A 22,807-nucleotide genomic window follows, 5' to 3' on the forward strand; every position below is an offset into this window, starting at 1 on the left:
TTGTGAGAATGGCCCATTTCCCTGCCAACAGCATTGGGAAAATCCAGAAAGGGAAGAGACAAAGAGGAGCAGGCAGGAGTTGCATGGATTCAAATACAAATCATCTTCATCCAATCCTTGCCCAGGACAGCAGAGCTGGGTGGGGGTCATTTTTGCTAGTAGTCCTGTTGTTATGTCACCTTTTCATCTTCCAAGACTGTGACAATGTACTGGGGGCTCCTCACTGCTTTTAGCTGTTACTAGTCTCTCACTGTAAAACCAAGGACCTCAATTGCTGCCTGGACATGGTCAAGGCATGAAGCTTTTTCTATGTAACACCTCTTCTGTTTTCTGAGAAACTGTTTGTGCTATTCTAGAAATAAAATATAATTGAAACTTTGTTAAAAATTTCAGGTAACTTAGTCCCTTCTAGTTTAAAACAAGGTCCTCCAGATTAAATGGGGTTGATTCAGGATTCTTTCCACTTCTCTTTTTCCAATTCTTCTCTCCAGGATCTAGGTGTCTAGCCTGCTGTACTTTATTTGTCTCATCCTCCAGTTGAGATTTCACCTCTTACTTTAGCCCCAGCTCAGCGATGCCCACCCAGTGGCCTCTGTGACAGCCTCCCCCTACTACCCCACAGGTATCCTGATTCTTAATGCCAAGCTCTCTTCCTTACTGTCTTTAGGAATCAGCAACTTTTCCAGAGCCCTCCGTTCCCACTCAGTCAAGGGGGTTATAATGGGTGCTATGGTCTGAATGTTTGCATCCCCACAAATATGTATGTTGAAATCCTCAAAGTGGGATTGGAGGATGAAGAGGTAGGGCCCATGGCAGGTGGTCAAGTCAGCCCTACAAAGGTGGCATTGACACATTTATCCCAGAGGCCTGACAGAGCTTAATCATCCCTTCCTTTGCAAGGACACATAAAAGGTGCTATCTATGAGGAATGGACTCTCATCACACCAAATCTGCTAGCCTTGATATTAGCCTTCACAGCCACCAGAACCCAGGAAAATAAATTTCTAGGGTTAGAAGCCATCTCGTCTACAGCATTTCATCACAACAGCTAAACAGACTAAGACACCTGGGATGCAGGGAGAGGTCATCAGTCTCTCTCTGGCTAAACAGGCCACTCTGTGGTCTACTGTCCTGAGAGGAGACATGGAAGCTATCCTGCAGGGGATCAGACAGGAGCTTCTCTGATCCGGGACTCTCAGACACGCCTGGATCTCTGTTCAGAACCTTCTCCCTGTGCTTCAGAGAGTTTTCAAGGTCTGGGAAGCTGCAGAACAGAAACAGGCCCCACTCATGGCCCAGCTCTCTGGATATCTTTAGCTCTCTCTCTACTTCTTTCAAGAACTTTCCTCCTTTCCTCTGTAGCCTGATCACATATCCAGCAAACTCCTACCCTGTGGCTTAGAGTCATGTCTCTAACTGTGGGTGAGCGTCACCTGGAGGGCTCCTTGTAGCAGAAGCTGCTGGCCTACTACCAGAGCTCCTGGTTCATTAGGTGTAGAACAAGGATCCTTCACCAACATCACGGCTTGCTGATACCCAGTCCCACAAACATGCTACATTGTCTGACAAAAGAGGCTTTGCAGATATAGCTAAGAATTTTTTTGTTCCCTGAATTAAGAATCTTGATATGAGACTACCCAGGATTATCTGGGTGGGTCCAGAGTAACCAGAAGAGTTCTTATAAAAGGGAAGCAGGAGGATCAGCATTAAGAGTGTGATAATGAAAACAGAGGCCAGAGCGATGCAGCCACAAGCACAGGCTTGCAGGACTTTGGAAGCTGGAAATGGCAACAAATGGATTCCCCATAGAACCTCCAGAAGGGACACGGCTTTGCTGACCACTTAATTTTGCCTTCAGAAATATAAGGGAGCATATTTATGTTGGGTTAAGATACTAGATGTTAAAAAAAAAGATGCTAGGTGTTGTAGCAGCCACAGCAACCTCATACCAGACTAGGGTGGCTCCAGACAATCTGCATCTCTAACAGGCTCTGAGGTCAAGAGGATGCTTCAGGTCCAAGGACCACACTTTGAGAGCCACTGGCTTTTGGTAAAATACACAATCTTCAGTTTTTTCCTAAACTTTGGACTGCAAGTTAAACATATCTTTTGCTCTCTCAACAGCACCTGAATCATGCAACTAGCAGCTTTGGCTTTGACAACACATATCTCCAGAAAGTGCCTGTTATGGTAACTGACACATCTTGATTTTTTTTCACCTGTTCTGCTTGGAAGCAATGATGGAGAACACTGGACAATCAACGTGGCCAGCCATTAAGATGTACTGTTCATGTTTCAAAAAAATATTTGTTTTACCATTTTGTCATTATTTTCAGAGTGTTGTCATTTAATCTCCTTTCAGAAGATCTGTATGAAAAATAAAAAAAGGGCCTCCATGTTCTAGACATGAAACAGGACAAAGGGAGGTTTGCAGTGAACAAGGTGTCCTGGTGCTCTCTGGGGAGCCTCTGCTTACAGCTTGCCCCTTTGCCACATCCAGCTGAACTTGGTCACACCTCTATCATTATCTGATATTGCACCCTTCAATCAGCCAGGTTCCTCTGGGTAATCATTCTGGCTTTTCCAGACTGGGATACTCAAGAGGGCTAAACCAGTCATCTTCTTGCCTTGGGTCTGCAAAGAGGACTCTGGGTCCCTGCTTGAGAAGAGACTCCATCCAATTATAACCAGAGCTTATGGTAGAAGAAGGAAGAGAAGGCACACAGAGCCCTGTTGATTTGCAACGAATGCAGCACCTTGGAGGCAGTAGTTATGGAATATCAATGCACAGTTAGAAAGATGTTGGGCCTCACCCCTGCCATTTCCTCTCCCTCTTCCTTTGCCCCCTCTTTCTCTGTCTCTCTCCTCCTCCTCTCTCAGCAGGCAGTGGATCTCCTCCTGGGTATGAATTTCGGCTTACTGTTCACTAGCTGTGTGACAATGAACTTCCCTGGTCTTTCATAGCCCTACCTATCAAATAGGGGTCAAGACCCCTTCCTCAGTTCTGGAAAGAGACCTGGAGGATAGAGCACAAGCATGCCTCATTTTATTGACTCTCCTTCACTGCACTTCACGGAAATGGCATTTTTAGGAATTGAAGGTTGGTGGCCACCCCGTGTCAATCAAATCTATGGGTTGCTCTCACTTTGTGTCTCTCCATCACATTGTGGAAATTCTAGCAATATTTCAAACTTTTTTATCATTATCATATCTTGTTATGATCTGTGATATTTGATGTTGCCATTGTCATCGGTTTGGGGCACCACGGGCCATGTCCACACACAGCGAACTGACAAATGTTGCCTGAGCTCTGACTGTTCTACTGGCTGGCTATTTCCCACATCTCCTTTCCTCGGGCCTCCCTACTCCTCGACACACAGCAACATGGAAATGAGACCAAGCAACAGCCTATGATGACTTCTCAGTGTCAAAGTGAGAGGAAGAGTCCCAGGTCACTCCCTTTAAATCAAAAGCTAGGAATGGTTAAGCTCAGCAAGAAGGCACGGGGAAAGCTGAGGCAGGCCGGAAGCCAGGCCTCTTGTGTCAAGTTGTGATGCAAAAGAGAAGTGCTTGAAGGAAGTGAAAAGTGCCACATGACTGATAAGAAAGCAGAAAGGCCTGCTGCTAGGCTAGAGAAAGTTTCAGCAGCCTGGACAGAGGGTAGCACCAGCCACAGTGCTCCCTTAAGCCAGAGCCTAAGCCAGAGCCAGCTCTCTCATTCCAGGAAGGTGGAGGGAGGTGAGGGAGCTGCAGGAAAGGCTGGAGCTAACAGAGGTGGGCTCCTGGGGTTTAAGGGAAGAGGCCGTCTCCACAGCTGCACTCTGTACTCAGTGTGGACGAAACAGCTTTCCCTTGGAAGAAGATGCCATCTAGGACTTTCACAGCTAAAGGGAGAAGCTTCAGAGGACAGGCTGACTCTCTTGTTAGGGCTAATGTAGCTGGTGATCTTAAGTTGAAGCCACTGTTCATTTACCCTCCCAGAACCCCTATGCCCTTTAAGCAGGTTACTAAACCAACTGTGCCCATGCTCTGTAAATGGAATAACAAAGTCTGAGGACACATGTATTCACAATGTGGTTTACTGGGAAATTTTTATGTCTGCTGTTGAGAACTACTGCTCAGGGGGAAAAAAAAGGGTTCATTTCAAAATGTCACCAGGTGACAGTGCACCTGGCCACCCAAGGGCTGGAGTGGATATGTACAAAGACATTAATGTTGATTTCCTGCTGGTGGATGCAGCATTCATTCTGCAGCTCACGGATCAAGGAGTAATTTTATTATTTAAGAAATACATTTTGTAAGGCTGTGGCTGCCATGGATAGTGATTCTTCTAAAGGACTTGGATAAACCTCCTGGAAAAGATTCACCATTGAAGGTGACATTAAGGACATTCTTGGTTCATAGGAGGAGGTCAAAATATCAACATGAACAGGAGTTTGGAAGAAGTTGCTGCCAATGCCCATGGATGACTTCGAACAGTTCAAGAATTCAGTGGCAGAAGAAACTGCAGATGTGAAAAATAGAGAACTAAGATTAGAAAAAGCCTGAAGAGGTGACAGAATTGCCACCATCTCACTGTCTTAAGAAACTGCCACCAGCATCCCAACTTCCAGCAGTCACCACCCTGATCAGGCAGTAGCCAGCAACGTGGAGGCAAGACCATCCAAGGCCAGAAAGGACTGTGACTTGCCCAAGGCTCAGGTGATTGGTAAATTTTTTTAAGCAATAAATATTTTTAACTAAGGTAAGTACTTTTTATACATCAAGCTCTTGCACACATAATAAGCTGAGTATGGGGCAAACACAACTTTGACATCCACTGGGAAACCAAAACCCTCGTGTGACTTGCTTTATTACTGCGTTCACTTTACTCGCAGTTATCTCCGAGGTAGCCTGTATCTGAAACGATCCAGGGCGTGGCGTGGCAGGTACCAGGTGTTGTCCGCGGGGTTGTTTCTCACCAACTCCAAGCCCACCAACACACTTGGAGGGCATGGAAAGCAGGAAATGGCTTTAATGGGAAGCGCCCAGTTTTGCTTTCATTCTGCCCTTGTTTTACTTAGGCGTGCTTAGAGCTCTGGGCATGCCCTTTCTTTTGATAGTTTGTATTTTCTCAAAATAATCAAGGAAGCTGGTAGGGAAAAAGAAAGCAATATTGAGAATCAGGAAAGTCAGTTTCCCCGGTGCATAAAAGGCAGAGGGGCTTTTGGCGGAGACAGCGTGCTCCACATCGCGGATCACCCGGGTGATGTCCAAGGTGGAGTAGATTCCTATCCCACGGAGGAAATCCTTCTGCCGGAGGATGTAGTCCCGGCCGTAGTCCTCCTGCAGCTCTGGGGCCAGGTGGTCCAGGATAACCTTCTCTTTCTGGTTCCAGCTCTCACTTGTGCCCGCTATATCTGGGACACAAGAAGAAAGGGAGGGTCAGGGGCCAGGACCTGGCTGAGCCGGGGAAGCAGCTGCGTGTAGAATTGGCCTCTGTCGGGAAGGACGGGAGGACCCACATGCACAAAAGCCTTTCCCAATAGTGCTTCCTAAGGGCGTTCGTTGTTGCTGTTGAATTTATATATTTTAGTCATAGTGAACTCAATGTCTGTATTTTATTTTTATGTGGTGCTCAGGAGCGAGCGCAGGCCTCACGCGTGCTAGGCGAGCGCTTTGTCCCTGAGCCTCAACCTCAGCCGCTCTGGTTGGCTTTCAACCAACATACAGAGCACTCGGGATTGGGTTTTTGCAAACTTGATAATCCACAGAATCAGCGACCAGACCAAGAGTAGAACAGGACCCGAGGCCTGTGCTTCTGTCCTCGGTCCCTTCCCAGCGGCTACTGTCCCCACGGACAGGCAGGTTCATTTTGCCTGGGTTTGAACCCTATATAAATGCAGTCCAGTAGACGGCCACAAGGATGTGTGTCGTTTCTACTTGACGCTCTTACAAAAAACGGCTGACACGAACATTCTAGCACATGTCTTTGGTGACTACTACATATAATATGTCTACAAGATAACATATATTACATATAACCTATTTTATCAGTATACCTGCACCTATGTAGTATACATATATAATTTGTTAAATACAGAAGTAACACCTATCTCTAGTTAAAAATATACAACTTAAAATATCATATCTATATAATTTTTTAATGCAGATTAAATTTAATGTTAATATAACTTAAATGTGGATTTAAGTTTTAACATAAATTACATATGATTAAGTATAAATGTATTTTTAATATAGAGACAATGACAGCTTGTTATATAAAAATTAAATAATATATATTTACTCTAAAATATAACAGCAATGCCTGCTTATTTTATAATAAGGTGACTAACAGGAAGAGGTATATATTTTTAAATTGAAAGAAAGACCTGAACTCAGACACTGCACCTGGGGGTATCTGGTTGCTGCTCCTCCATCACATGGTGTGCCAAATACCCGCTCTGGGGCATAGTACTCCTAGCTCCCTCACCTGGAGAATTATGTCAATCAAAACTATGCCTTATATATTTTATAAAAAATATAAGATGGGAGTTCAAAGGCTCCCAACAGGAAGAAATGATAACTATTTAAGAAGTCAGAAATGCTAATTACCCTGATTTGCTCATTACACATCATATACACATATTGTATTATCACACTGTACCCCACAAATATGCAAAATTGTTATATGCTTATTAAAAAATAAAACATATATAGAAAAGGTGGAAGTACAAATTGGAACAACATTGTAGGAAACAATTTGCCCCATCAAACTGAACCTAGATAAAGTTTTGATCTAGCAGTTGTGAACATTCCTGGAGAATTCATGTATACCAAACTCCAGTTTATGTACCAGAAAGTCCAGAGATGCATTGTCCACAATCTAGAACTGACCCAAATATCTCATCAACAATAGAAAATTTGTTGTGGCATAATCACAGAATATGCACTAAAAACAAATGAGCCACAGCTACACCCCACATAGATGAGGTGTAAAATCACAGTATTGAGTGACAGAAGGATATATGCATATTCATTCTATTCAAAGCTCAAAAACTAGTAAACCAAACTCTGTTGTTTGAGGGTACCTGGGTGGATGTTAATTCTGTAAAGAAAAGCAAACAAATAACCATTAAAAGGTCAAGAGAGTGGTTACCTCCTGGGTAACCACTTCTGGGTGCTAATGGTCTTTTATTTTTTTTTTTATCTTAGCATTAAGTACATGAATGTTCATAATAACTGGTTAAACTATACATGTTTGTCTGCTTTTTTTCCTATATATGACATATATTTCCCAATTTAAACAATAAGATCAACTACACCAGGAATACATAGTAGGTGAGAAGTGGGTAGCCCATGCCTGATAAGAGCAGATCCCTAGAAATATTAGGTATAATTGTTTTGCTGAATCCCCGAAAGTACAATTTAACTGCAGGGCTGTTCTCTGGTCCAAATGGAGTCTTACATCTGTGTGCTAGAATTTTTCCTGGGATTATGCACCAAACTTTAAATTGTCCTGCCAGGTGGCAAGACCCAGTCTATCATCTCCCTCCTCCACTAGTTCCAGCTGGCTTCCCTCTCTCTGTAATACCCTTTCCCTCCCAGGCCCATTGTCTGGAATACCTAGTTTCATCATTGACCAACTCCCATTCTCCACCAACTCCCCTCAATTCTCCTCCCTCCCATGGAGTCCCCAAGTTGGAAACCCCTCCCAATGCTTCATCTTCTTTCCACGTCTACCAGTTGCTCCTTCCTCTCAACCTAGATGGCCAATGTCCTTTTCTCTCCACTCTTCCTAGAACAGCCCTCTGGGTGTCTTGAGCAACCCCCATAAGCTGTGAAGTTCCCAGCTGCTAAGTGTTTCAAGCCAAAAGTTCAGTCTTTCTTTTCAGAATTTATCTTTGGGCTAATATTTGAAGCTTTAGGGCTTATTCTTGTTGTGTTAGTAGAACCTCCTAATATTTAGTCTTTAGTTATAGATACATTGTACATCTTCACTGAAATTACCAATTAAAATTTTGATGACCCAAAAAAGGACTGGGCCTTGAGGTGGTCTGTCTCTGCTCAGAGTTCAGAAGTTCCAGGAGGAGAGAGGTGAGAATGAAAATCTCCAGGAGTCAGGGGAGGCGGATCATTTTCTTTAGGAGGAGAATAACTGATTTCCAAACACAAAGAAGTGGGAGGAATGAAACCATTTTAGCCAATGAGAATGGGGAATTAATAAATGTTACCAACATATCCACTCAGACTTCTATGGGAAAATAAGTTCTAAATCTAAATCAACAAACCTGATAAGAGGTTCATGGATAACATATTGGAAAAGAGGTTTGGGTGGTGTAGGGAAAATGATCAAAGTTGGTCAAAGTCAGTCAAGAGCAGTTCTTAGCCGTTTTCTCACAGGTCAAACAAAAATCAGCCCCCAGGAAGCAGGTGTGAGTCCTAGGAAGGCCCTGTTCCAAGGGACACCTGGTTTCATACCCGCATGGCCTCTGCTTGCTTATAGCTTTTGAGCTAACTCCAGCTGTCCAGGGAAGGAAGCAGAGAAACAACCCTATGTGAAGGAGCTGGGTACTTGCTTCTCGAGTCTTAGATGAAACCACTCATTCTGAACTCTTTGGTGGACATGGAGAGCTACAGCATGCTGGCCACATGATAACTCTGCCAAAACCTCTGCACTAAGAGACTTGGCCACCCTCTAACATAGCTTCCAGCAAGCCCTGTCCCTCAGATGACACCAGTTCCTCACTAAAATGCCTGCCTGAGGAGCCTCCAGGCTTCCAGGAAAACTATTTGATGGGTTCCTGAGTCCACTTTCTTGAAGCATTTGAAGAGGTCTTTTAAGTATGAATCTGTATCTCTTGAACTCAGAAATACCTCCCTCAAGGACCTGAGAGCCATTCCTTTGAAATGGAATCACTCAGAAGGCTGAAGCTTCAACCTCCCAGCCTCTTTGGGAGTATTGAATCCTACCTTCATTCCATTCACAGTGCCCAGCTCTTTGTACTTTACCATTTGTCTGACTCTACTGAGCCCTGCTTTCCACCCGCCTCCATCTTCCCTTCAACACACCCAAATGTCATCTGCACAAATCAGAATGGAGCTTAGCTGTCATTACTACTGAGTAATATATGTTTTCACCACTTTAACTGTGAAATACCTGGCTGTGTTTATCTTTGAAACCCCAAGGTGTTTAACTCATGCCCTATCAGGCCCAGAGAACCCTCGGGCTTCCTTCCACATTGAACATCACAGGGTTCTCAGGCTCAGGCACCTACTTGTTCGGAAGCCTCCAGGTTGGATGACAGAGACTTTTACTCCCCACTTGGAAAGCTCTTGTCTCATAACTGATGAGAACATGGTGAGAGCTGCCTTCGATGAGCTGTAAGCTGCCAGCTGTTGCATTGGGAACACTCCTGTGGGAATAATGGGAGGAAAAAAATCAAATATGATGCTTCTATTCATTCATCCAATAAATATTAAATCAGCACCTAACTTCAGGCCAAGCCTCATCACAGGAATAGTGCTCTTTTATGAAGTCCCACAAGATGGTTCACTCTCTCTCCACCAGGTGAGAACACAATGAAAAGACAGTATCTGCAAGCCAGGAAGAGGCCCTCACCAGCCCCTGACCCTGCTGGCACCTTGATCTCACTTCCAGCATCCAGAACTGTGAGAAATGAATTTCTGTTGTTTCTGCCACCCAGCCTATGGTATTTTGATATGGCAGACTGAGCAGACTCATATCCAGGATGGGGAGGAATAAGAGGGATTAGGAAGGGGACAAGGATGCTTCAGGCAGAGGATACACCCATACACTGCTTTGACTGTGGTGATGGTGTCATGGGTATAGACACTTAAAAACTTATCAAACTGTACACGTTAAATATGGTCAGTTCAATGTATTCCAATTGCATTGCCCCAATTTAAAAAAGAAAGAGGAAGAGGAGGAGGAAGAGAAGCCACTGTACTTCAAAAGCCCATGGACATCTCAGCAAAGGCTAGAGAGGGTATTTTATTCATCCTCACATAATCAGGACATTGGTGCAATATTCAGAAGTGGAAGGAGGAACTCCAGTGTTCCTTGCTTCTGTGTTCCCACACCTCCTGGTTCTGTCAGTCTTCCCATCCTCCAGTGATTCTTACCAAACCAAATATGGAGTTTGTATGTGTGTGCCTGTGTGTTTTCTCCTGACTATAGCATCTTGCAATTGATACTTTTTCCTTGCAGAGTTTCTTGTCCTTCCTCAGTTAGAGATGCTACATCCATAGGAGAAGAGCTTCTTAGTATTGAAGTCTCTTGCCTTAAGTTCTACCTCCATTCAAAAGTTAAATTTTGCAGAATGAATATTTGAATCCCTAAAACACAGCTCATACTCACATCTGACATTTATTAAGGCTCACTGGTTAAGGCTGACCTACATCCTTACCTCATACTCTGCCCTAGGTAGGACGGATGCTTGTTGATATGTAGGCTTTCAGGTGCTCTAGCTAGACACCCAGAAAAAAACTGGATTCAGCATTTGCTCTGTGACTCAGGATTCAAGCAGTGAGAATACTGCTTCTCATAACGTGTGTGAAACAGGGAATTCACTGAAATTTAATATTGGACAACTAAAGTCTCCTAGAGACTCAAAGCTCAGGGACATTGAAAAAAAGAAGAAAAAAGAATACTCTGAAGGCAAGCCAATTAGAATGGTGGCAGCAAACTGGTTCATCAGAAAGGGGAGGTATAACACAAACAGAGAAACACAGTGGACAAATTTGGCATGGAAAAAATCCACAGAATAAAAAAGCTCCTGAACTTAACTAATTTAGAGGCTGCACATCAAACTGGTATTTGAAAAGTGATCTGGGTTTCTCAACTGGCAGATGGAGAGCTGAGGTAGGCGCCATCTTGAGGAGGCCACGCAGCAGCCTGCTGCTGTGGGAACCCAGGAGATCATAGCAAACATTGCATTCTGCCCTGGAAAGGGCCTACTGTGTGGCCTAGGGTGTACTTAGCAGAATGTGAGTGAAACAGTACAGAGAAGATTGTACCCAGGTTTTCCAAGTCAGAGATACAGTAGGAGTGCAATTTGCTTTCCCTTTGAGTCTGGAAGTTCATGTGACCAGCTAAAGAGGGGCAGGAAACAGAACAGGTGGGCATGAACACTCAGGGACTGAGCCTGGGAGTGCCATGTCCATGGCAGCAGGTGTGAGAGACCTGTGGAGGGCTGGCTCCACTGCCCTGAGAGTAGAATTCTTGGGAAGCTCCTGAGATCCAGACTCCCAGCAGAGATCAGCATCTGCCTGGCCCAGAGATATGTTGATCTGATCTTTCTTTTTTTTTTCTTTTCTTTTTTTTTAACAATCCTAATTGGCTTCATTTTTAATTTTAAAATCAGGTAACACTTCATTCCATAAAATAGAATCAGTTTTCCTATGAGCCAAGCACTCATCAAAAATAATTTGATGAGTTAACATCAGATTATTTATTTTGCTTGCACAAAATAAGGACAAGGGAGCTTCACTGTTTCACCAGTTGAGAATGGCTCTTCTCCCCCCAATCCAGATTTCTCTTGGAGGACCAGATGTGTCAGCTTGGTTTGATTGACCCCATGTTGTTGTTGTTGTTGTTGTTTTCCCCTGGAATATTATCTCTGTTGAAAAACTGGCTTCACAAAGAAGGTGGCAGCAGGAAAATTTCAGAATCCAAAGCTTAAAAATAAGTCTTGGACAGTGTGGGGTTATTTTCTGTCTCTGGGAGGGATCATCCCTCCCATGTCTGAGGCCTGGGGACAGGGGCAAAGTCCCCAGCCGCCTATCCAGAAGATGCCACTCTCAGTAGCGTCTGGTGTCCTGACCTGTGCTCTCCCGGGATGACGGTGGGTAAGGAGCAGCAGGTCACAGGGGCCCCCTGACCCTCTAGGAGACAGCTCTCCCTGGGCAGACCCCGGGGCTGAGGGTCAGCAGCCAGGGGAGAATCATGTCAACGACTGTCCCTGCTGTGGTCCCTGAGGTCCTGGGGCAGGGATGCAGGAGGCAGCCAGTGTCACAAGACGTCCCTGTCCCCAGCCAGGCCAGGTGACTGGCTAAGCGAGGAGAAAGACGGTGTCCCTCCTCAGGGCCTGACCACTGCGCCGCTGGTCTCACTTCCTCCCCGGCACTGCCTGGAAGGGGAGAAAGTGACACCCAGGGGAAGGCCGGGAAGTGAGGCCACCGTCACATTCAAGTTCAGGGTGCGACAGCTCAGTCTGCCCTCAACAGGCCCCATAATTAGCTCCTCTTCGTGGGCCACGTCCCTCCTGAGGGTCATGCCCTACCATTTATAGGCAAAAGGACCCAGAAGTTCCAGGGACATGTCCATGTTTAGGCCCTCGGATCCAGAAGTTCCTCAGACATCCATGTTTAGGCTCCCGGATCTGGATCCGGAAGTTCCAAAGGTGCACGTCCATGTTTAGGCTCCTGGATCTGGAAGTTCCTCAGGCGCACATCCATGTTTAGGCCATAGCATCCTGAAGTGCCTCAGATGCACGTTCATGTTTAGGCTCTAGGATCTGGAAGTTCCTCAGGCGTCCATATTTAGGCCCACGGATCCGGAGGTTCCTCAGGTGCAAGTCCATGTTTAGGCCCCTGGATCCGGAAGTTCCTTAGTTGCACGTCCATACTTAGGCCCCCGGATCCGGAAGTTCCTCAGGCATCCATGTTTAGGCTCTAGGATCAGGAAGTGCCTCAGGTGTCCATGTTTAGGCCCCTTGATCTGATCTTTCCAGAGAAGATACCACCCAGCAAACTCCTCAAGTCCCAGAACTCTGCAGCAGCCCAAGCCTTTTTCCCTGTACATTAATCTGGTCTGCCCAGACAAAACTCCCTTCAATGGTACTACTTTATGCTGGTGAGAAGAGGAAGCTGAGAGCTATTTCAACCAGCTGCAGTGACCATCCATCCTCATCAACAACTTTGACCATCTCACTGGAGACAATTCTTACATTTTTCATTAAGATTTGTGTGTGTGTGTGTGTGTGTGTGTGTGTGTGTGTGTGTGTTTTCTTGCTGTGCTGGTTAGTTTGCAGATACATATACATTTTTGTTTCTTTTTCTCATTTTAAATATTTTTAACAATAGTTATTTTTTCTTGTCTTTTAAGAATTAGGGGTTTTGAAAATTTATTTTGGTTGGGTTTGGTTTTTGTTTCTTTATTTCTCTTTTTCACTTACTCTACTTTATTCTCCCATTAACAGTCAAATCTCTTCCCTCCCTTTGTGGTTTATTCTGTTTAACACCTCCTTCTTTATAACCATCATTTGCTACATCTCTTCTGCATTCTCTCTGTTCACATTTTGACCATTATAAGTTTTCTTTATCTTCCTATCACATTTTCTTTTCTCTCACTGAACAGTATTTTTACCATCTTTTAAAACTATTTGATTGATAGAACTCCTGCCTCTACCATTCACATTGTTGCAATTACTAATACTAATAACAATACTGTGGATTTCACAGTTAAAACCTGCTTTAATGCCAAATCTAGTTCATGGTTATTTATTGTTTTGCTGTCCCCAACATTTCTGATTGCGGTAGTTAACATTGTAGATGTCATAATCGGCACTAGGCATTTATTTTAATTCGGTACATTGGTTGCTGCTATTGTTTGTTTCCCTCTTTTCAGTGAGATTCTGGGAATATACAGGGACACTACAAATTCACAGGGTACAGACTCAACTGCAGAACTAAACCCAGTCAGATACAGCACACCTTGCCACTCACAGATTAACCATACTCAAAGTAAAACTGTAATACAGAGCTGGGGATATAGCTCAGTTGGTAGAATGTTTTCCTCACATGCATAAGGCCCTGGGTTCAATTCCCAGCAACAACAACAAAAAAAAAACCCCTTTAATACAAAGAATAGAAGAAACAAAAATTCCAAACTGGTAAAAGTAGGAATGGTTAGCAAAAAACATTAGGTTCCATTTATGAACATCCACTTTTACAACAAAAACAGAGAGAATTAACACAAAGGCTGTGAATACCACTACAATGGGTCTCAATCTGGATCATTCTAGGACACTTTGGCAGGAAAATATTGTGCTAAAAGTATCCATTCATAAAAGTAGAAGAGAATTACATCCTAACAGATGCATAAAACCCAACACAGGAATCAAAATATATGAAAAACAAGGTAATACAATGCCTCCTAAATTTTATAATTCACCAGCAACTGACTTCAAAGATATTGAAGTGAATGAAATATCAGATAAAGAATTTAAAAGAATGATTTTCAAATTACCCATAAATTCCAAGAGAACACAGAAAACAACTAAATGAATTAAGGAGATCAGTACAGGGTATAAAGAAATATTTAATAACAGATAAAACTATTGAAAAAGAACCAAACAGAATCCTTGTAGTTGAGATGTATACTAAATCAAATAAAATGCTTAGTTGGAAGTCTCTCTAATAGAGTAGGCCATACTGAAGGCAGAATCACAGAGCTGGAAGACAAAGTATTGAAAATTCAGACAGTATTTTTAAAAAGGAAAGAAGTAACCATGATAAGAATATATAAGAACTCTGGGACAACATTAAGAGACAAGAGTCACTGGAATTAAAGATGGATATGAGATGCATGCTAATGGCATGACTAATCTCTTCAGGGAAATAAAAACAGAAAACTTTCCAAACCTTGAGAATGAGATGGACATTCAGATACAGGAGACATTCAGACCCCAAATAGGTAATATTGGAAAAAAAACTCTCATGACACATTATAATTAAAATACCTAACAAAGAGAACAATAATAGAATTTTATTTTTTAAAGAAAATTCAGTTGTTGATGGACATTTATTTTATTTATTTGTATGTGGTGCTGAGAATCGAACCCAGTGCCTCACGCATGCTAGGCAAGCACGCTACCACTGAACCACAACCCCAGCCCCCAATCATAGAATTTTAAAAGACTCAAGAGAAAAAAATGTCAGGTCAGGTCACAATCGGAATGGTATGTCCCAAGCCCTAAAAGAAAATAAGTAAACAAGATCACCATATGCATCAAAGCTATCCGTCAGAATTAAAGTAGTAATAAAAACTTTCCAAGATAAGCAAAAAACTAAATAGAATTCAAAAATACTAAGCCAGCACTACATAAAATATATAAAGAAATATTACACAGAGAAGAATCAAAAACAAACCCCAGAGCTCAAAAATGCACAAATCTTAATTAAAGAGTACTTAAGCAAATGAGAAACAGGACCAAATAATAGACAACAAAATACATAGGAATAAATTTAACCAGGGAGGTGAAATATCTCCACAATGAAAACTATAGAACACTGAAAAAGAATTTGAAAAAGACACAAGAAAATGGAAAGACCTTCCATGTTGGATAAGCAGAATAAATATTGTTAAAATGGCCAATATTTCAAAAGCAATAAATAGATTAAATGCAATTCCCATCAAAATACCAATGTTCTTGACACAACTAGATAAAATAGGCCTAAAAATCATTTGGCAGAATAAAAGCCCCAGAGAAGCCAAAACAATTCTAAGCCAAAAAAAAAAAAAAAGCAATGCTGGAGGTTGGAGGTATCACAATATCTGACTTCAAGTTATACCACAGAGCTATAGTAACAAAAACTGCATAATACTCGCATAAAAACAGACACATAGACCAATGGAAGACACAGAGACAAACCCACATATTTACAGCCACATGTTCCTTGAAAAATAGGTTGAAAACATGCATTGGAGAAAAGACAGGCTTTTTAACAAATGATGCTGGGAAATATAGGTTATCCATATGCAGAAGAATGAAACTAGGGCTGTGGCTAGGGCTCAGCAGTAGAGTGCTTGCCTAGCACATGAAACACCCTGGGTTCAATCCTCAGCAACACATAAAAATAAATAAATAAAATAAAGGTATTGTGTCCAACTACAACTTAAAAATAAATATTTAAAAAAGTTTTTAGTGCTGGATTATGGCTCAGCGGTAGAGTGCAAGGCCCTGGGTTCGATCCTCAGCACCACATAAAAATAAATAATAAAATAAAGGTATTAAAAAAAGTTTTTAAAAAGAATGAAACTAGACCCTTATCTCTCACCCTGAACAAAATTCTACTCAAAATGGATCAAAGACCTAGATCAGAAACTATGCACTGCCAAGAAGAAAATACTCCAGTGTATAATCACAGGCAACAACTTTCTCAGTAGGGCCCCTAAAGCTCAGGAAATAATTCCAAGAGTTAGTACATGGGATGGCATCAAATTAACAAGTTTCTGCACAGCAAAGGAAACAATTAAGAATGTGAAGAATCTACAGAATGGGAGAAAATCTTTGCTAACTACTCTTCTGACAAAGGATTAATATCCAGAATATATAAACAACTCAAAAACCTTAACACCAAAATAAACAAATAACTGAATGAAGTAAACAGTTTTCAAAAGAAAAAAATATATGAAATATATATATATATATATATATATATATATATATATATAAAATATATGAAAAAATATTCAACATTGTTAGGTATTAGGGAAATGCAAATCAAAACTACACTGAGATTTCATTTCACTCCTGATAGGGTGGCAGTTATCAAGAATACAAATAGTAATAAATGCTGAATAGGATGTGGAGAAAAAGACTTTTACACTATTCACATTGTAAACTTGAACAACTACTATGAAAATCAGTATATCAGTAAATCAGTTCTATTCCTCAAAAGTTTAGGAAGAGAAACTCCACACGACCCAGTTATACCACTCCTCAGTATTTATCCTAAAGAACTGAAGTAAGTTCCAGGTTTTTTAAAGCATGCCAATAATCCCAGCAACTCAGAAGTCTGAGGCAGGGGATTGTAAATATGAGGTCAACCTCAGCAACTTAGCAAGACCCTGTCTCAAAATAAAAACTAAAAAGAACTGAGGATGTGGCTCAGTGGTAAAGCACCCCTGAGTTCAATCCTCACTACCAAAATAATTAAAAATAAAAATCAGCGTACTATAGAGGCACATGCATACCCATGTGTATAGCAGCACAATTCACAATAGCCAAGCTATGGAACCAGCATAGGTGTTGTCAATGGGTGAATAGATAATGAAAATGAGATCTATATGCACAATGAAGTTTATCCAGCCATAAGATAAAAGTTCTCTGCAGGAAAAATGGGTGGAACTTGAAAACATTATGCTAAGGAAAATAAGTCAAACACAGGAAATCACGGGTCATATGTTTTCTCTCATATGTGGGAGCTAAAGAAGAAAAAGGAAAAGAAAGATAGGAGTGAATCTCAGGAAAATCAAAGGGAGATCAGTAGAGGAAAGTGACCAGAGGGAGAAAGGAAGAGAATACAAGGGGAAATACTAGGGAATTATATTGGCCAAATTGTTTTTTATATTGTGTGTATGCCTGAATATATAACAATGAGTATCAGCATTATATAAAACTATAATGCACCAATAAAAAAATATGGGGAAAAAACTGAGATCCTATCTACCCATAGAGGGAGCAGGAATCTCAAGGACATGGTGCATTGCTTAGGTCTACTTTTTAAAGGTAATCTGAGTGGGGATATTGATCATTTCCAGGTACTTAACAAAACCATATCTTAAATTGGGGATTGAGGCTCAATTGTGTGAAAGTCACACAGCATAATAATAAATAACATGGAACTATAAAATTATATGGAACCATACATAAACACATATCATGCATACACATACATGTAGAAGTAAAACTGGGTAAATGTGAAGAAAATTGGTGAATTTTAGCAATACCAATATGCTAATAATATCATACTATAATTGGGGGCATTGGGATATGATATGTAAAGAATACACAAGATCTCTCTTATTCTTGACAGCTTCAGGCAAATCTACATTGAACTCAATAAAACTTTCAATTCAAAAAAGAAAAAGTGCATTAAAGTACAGATACTGTGCTAGTAATCTTTCCATCACTACAAGAATACACCTGAGAAAGTCAACTTAAAGAAGAAAGACTTATTTCGGCTCACATTCCTGAAGGTTCAGTCCGTGGTCACTTGGCTGAATCGCTATGGGTTTGTGGTGAGGCGGAGCATCGTGGCAGAGAGGGTGTAATGGAGAACAGCTGCTCACCTCATGGCAGCCAGGAAGCAGAGGAAGAAAGAAGAAGTGGCTGGGGAGAAGACACACCCTTCCAGGGCACACCCCAGGGACCTATTTGCTCCAGTAGCCCACCTCCTACGGTTTCCATCACCTCCCAATGATGCCTCAGCTCTGATCCCATCAATAAGGTCACAGCCCTCATTATCCAATCACCTCCCCAAAGCCCCACCTCTGACAGTTGCTGCATGGGGGACCAAGCTCTCAACACATGAGCCTTTGGGGTACATTTCAGATCCAGACCAAAACAGAGAGCCAGCCTAGTTCATGTCAAATGCCACCATTATTCTTACATTATTATGAATGCTTTAGTCTGATCACAGAACTTCCTTTTGGGGCATGGCTCATCTTTTTTTTTTTGTCAAATGCATTTATTTTTTTTATTGGTTTTTCAAAACATTACATAGTTCTTGATATATATGGCTCATCTTGATAAGAAGGATATCCATCAATGGTTCTGTCCGGCTCATCTAGAAAGAGATGCTGACCAGTCATAATACCCCATTGCCTAGCCACAGAAATTGAGTCTATCAAAGGAGAAGAGGTGTTTTCAGAGAAGGGTCAGAGGAGTTCTGGAAGAAAGGGGGAACTTGACTCTGGAGCAGTGGACTCCTTGGCTCATATGATAGAAAAGAATTTCAGCATGAACCAAATAGAGACATAGAAGTTTATTTAGGAAAGTAAGTACACTTTCAAGGAAGAATGTGGGCCATCTCAAGAGGAGCAGACACACTTTGGGGGTCCTGGCTTTTCTTTTGAAGGACACTTTGTGAGAGGTGGGTATGGGAAGGGTATGATATCAGCCTGGCGATCTCAAGATGGTTTATATTGTCTGATCAATTTCAGGATCCTAGGTTGGTGTGGTCTTCATTACCTGATCAACAGATAATGCTGGCAATTCTATGTTTCTCTTTGCTTAATCTACTTGTTGGGAGGTTCATTAACAGTTTCCATGGAGATTTACAGATTGACCAGGAATTTGAGACTGATAGGTCTGGGAGAGAGACTGGCATAGGAAGTGAGATGCCTAGAAAAGTATGTAGAACTTATGAAAAAAAATGTATTTCCTTGTCCTTCCTGTGTCTCTTTTCTACCTGTACTTTCTGATCTCTTCTATCCTACCTCAGCTTGGGGTGGGCACATGACCCACAGTGAGCCAGGGTCCTTTGGGAAGAACTGATATGTATGATGGAGAAAAGATGGTTGGAATATTTTTTCCTGGCTTCTTCAGTACATTATCACACCATCTTTGGAGGAAGACTGGTTCTTAGGGGGCTGCTTTTGCTATGGGAGAAGGTAAGCTGAGAAAACAAGGGACGAGGGGTCAGAGGTGGGGGAAATTGTGACGACTTCCTCTGGAAGCCTGGTCTCAGCCAAACGGTAAGCTAGTAACTTCTTCTTCCAGTTATGGTTTAAGCTAATTTGAGGTTTGATCCTGTCACTTGCAAATGAAGAGCCCCAAGGCTTAAATGATGTAATTTAAATAGAACATCTGGCATCAAAAGGCTCTCATTAAACTGGTTCCCTTCTGGCCACAGAGATAACCATCTGACTTTTATTTAGGTGATATTTAGTTTACAAAATCTTTGCATCAGAAAATCTAATCACTTCCTTCTATTATTGGCAAGAGAAACCAAAGACATTACATTATTATTGAATTGTGTAGTAACCACAGTCTAGGGGATTGATCTGTGTTTTCACTGCTTGGTGAGTTTACAGGTGACAGAGGTTGCCCAGCCAGGAGGCAGGCAAGCAGATCTGGATTCTAGAGCCAACACTGCCTGGGTTCAAATCACAGCTCTGGCATTAGCCACCTGTTCTCAGGAAAGTGGCTTTGTTGTTTACGTGACTCTGCCATTTAATCTGCAAATTAAGAATAATGATGATACAGGCATCAGAGGGTTGTCGTGAAGTTTCAATAAATTAATAGGTCAGAAGAGTGCCTGGCAGAAAGTGGGCCCCATGTCAGGGCTTCCCATTGTTCGTGCTACTCTGTTCCTCACAATTGAACCTTGACAGCCCAGGCTCTGTGTGCCCAGGGTTTCTTAGCAGGACAGGTGCCCTTGCTCCAGCGTCTCTGGGATCACATCCTGTGTGGGTGGTTAAGACCCACCTCAACCTGAGTCACCATCTGCATTTAAAACCCTGAAACCCAGTCCAAGTGATTCTTTTGAACTCCACAACTTAAAGTACCACATTAGGGTTTTGGTCACATATTTCTGAACGTGAGCTTTCCTGGTGATGTTCCACCTTGTTGATGAGGAGAGTGCTAGTTTGAATGTGTCCCCCCAAAAGCATGTGCTGGAAATTTAGTCCTCGGTTCAACAGTGTTGGGAGACTTGGGGCCTGATGAGAGCCGACTGGGCCAGGACACTGAGCCATCATGTAGGAAGGGGTTTGTCACAGAAGAAAGTGTGTAACCCCCCTCTACTCCCTCCCTCTCTCTCCTTCTTTTGCCCTTTTACCTCCTGCCAAAGAAGGCACTTGCTGGATGCCAGCCCCTCAGTCTTAGACTTTCCAGCCTGTGGAACCACAAGCCAATGAGTTTCTGTTCATTATGAATCATCTAATCTCAGGTATTCAGTTACATCAGCACAAGAGGGACAGTGAGTCTGACATGTGGAGAATGATGAGAGTACGTTACATCCCACAGCGTCATCTAAAAAAATCACATTTTGGACCCAAAAGACCTATTTATCTATTGTACTATATTGAACCCTGTGAAATTGCCATTAGACCTCTTAATCACAAAAATGGCCTATTGTAGGGTCCAACCCCACAGACCCAAGTTCATGGGTGCTGTCATTGATGCCAAAAATCCCTGATGGTGTAAGATGAAATGAACACAAGTGTAGCAGCCTCAACAGCCCAGGACCAGATGGATTTTCAGCCAAGTTCTACAAGACTTTCAAAAACGAATTAACTCCTCAAAGTATTCCATGAAGTAGAAAGGGAGGAAATCCTTCCAAACTCATTCTATGAGGCTAATATCACCCTAATACAAAAACCAGACAAAGACACATCAAGGAAAGAAAACTTCAGACCAATATCCCTGATGAACATAGATGCAAAAATTCCCAATAGAATTCTGGCAAATAACATGTAAAAATATATTTAAAAGATAGTGTACCACAATCAAGGGGAGTTCATCCTAGGGATACAGGGTTGGTTCAATTTACAGAAATCAATAAATGTAATTCATCATGTTAATAGACTTAAAAACAAGAATCATGATCATCTCAATAGATACAGGAAAAGCATGTGACAAAATACAGCACACCTTCATGTTCAAAACACCAGAAAAACTAGGGATAGTAGGAACATACCTCAACATTGCAAAAGATATATATATGCTAAACCCAAGGCCAGCATCATTCTAAATGGAGAAAAATTGAAAGCCTTCCCACCTAAAACTGGAACAAGACAAGGATGTCCTCTTTTACCACTTCTATTCAACATCATGCTTGAAACTCTAGCCAGAGCAATTAGACAAAAGAAAGAAATTAAAGGGAATCAAATAGGTAAAGAAGAACTCAAACTATCACTATTTGCTGATGACATAATTGTTTATCTAACGATCAAAAATATTCCACCAGAAAGCTTCTAGAACTAATAAACGAATTCAGCAAAGTAGCAGGATATAAAATCAACACCCATAAATCAAACTCATTCTTATACATCAGCAATGAATCCGCTGAAAGACAAATTAGGAAAACTACTCCATCCACAAATAAAGAAACCTGGGAATTGACCTAACAAAAGAGGTGAAAGATCTCTACAATAAAAACTACAGAACACTAATGAAATAAATTGAAGAAAACCTCAGAAGATGGAAATGTCTCCCATGCTCCTGGATAGGCAGAATTAATATTGTCAAAATGGCCATACTCCCAAAAGCATTATACAGATTTAATGCAATTCCTATTAAAATCCCAATGACATTATTCATAAAAATAGAAAAAGCAGTCATGAAATTTATTTGAAAAAATAGGAGACCCAGAATAGCTAAAGCAACCCTTAGCAAGAAAAGTAAAGCAGGAGGCATCACAATACCAGGCCTTAAAGTATACTACAGAGCTATAGTAACAAAAGCAGCTGGTATTGGCACCAAATTAGACTTGTTTCATTTTAATTTTTACTTAACTGTGGGAATATGGGATCTACCCCCTGAACAGAATTTCAAGCATACGATAGGATTAACAAAAGGCACAATGTCATTCAGGAGAGCAGCAGAACCGGCTCATCTTGCGTTACTGAAGCACTTTGAGAGACCTGCTATTGGTGAACAGAATACCCCTTATTATGAATCGAAGGCTTGCATTCCCCCCAAATTCATATGTTGAAGTCCTAGCCCTAGTGTAGCTGTATTCGCCCTGGTGTAGCTATATTCGCCCTGGTGTAGCTGTATTCGCCCTAGTGTAGCTGCATTCGCCCTAGTGTAGCTGTATTCAAAGATGGGGTCTCTAAGGGAGTCATGAAGGTTCAATGAGATCAGGATGGGGGGCTAATCGGATAGGTTAGTGTCCTTTTAAGAACCAGAGATATTCACGCGCTTGCGCTCGCGCTTGCTCGCGCTCTCTCTCTCTCTCTCTCTCTCTCTCTCTCTCTCTCTTTCTCACTAGCTGTGTAACAATGAATTTCCCTGGTCTTTTATCTCCCTACCTATTAAATAGGGGTCAAGACCCCTCCCTAAGTTCTGGA

General features: G+C 41.9%; 1 protein-coding gene across 1 annotated transcript in view; it reads right to left on the reverse strand.

Annotated features, from left to right (window-relative positions):
* Nucleotides 1-5,055: 5,055 nt before the first annotated feature.
* The window catches only part of LOC308634302 (estradiol 17-beta-dehydrogenase 2-like), a gene marked incomplete at both ends in the record, with an annotated part of 65,734 nt that continues 47,982 nt past the window's right edge, over nucleotides 5,056-22,807 (reverse strand). The window contains 2 exon segments of the mRNA XM_081268111.1: nucleotides 5,056-5,399; nucleotides 9,258-9,395. Coding sequence (XP_081124237.1) covers nucleotides 5,056-5,399; nucleotides 9,258-9,395 — 482 coding nt within the window.

This window comes from Spermophilus citellus (assembly GCF_964194105.1).
Source record: "Spermophilus citellus genome assembly, chromosome: 15".
Lineage (NCBI taxonomy): Eukaryota > Metazoa > Chordata > Mammalia > Rodentia > Sciuridae > Spermophilus > Spermophilus citellus.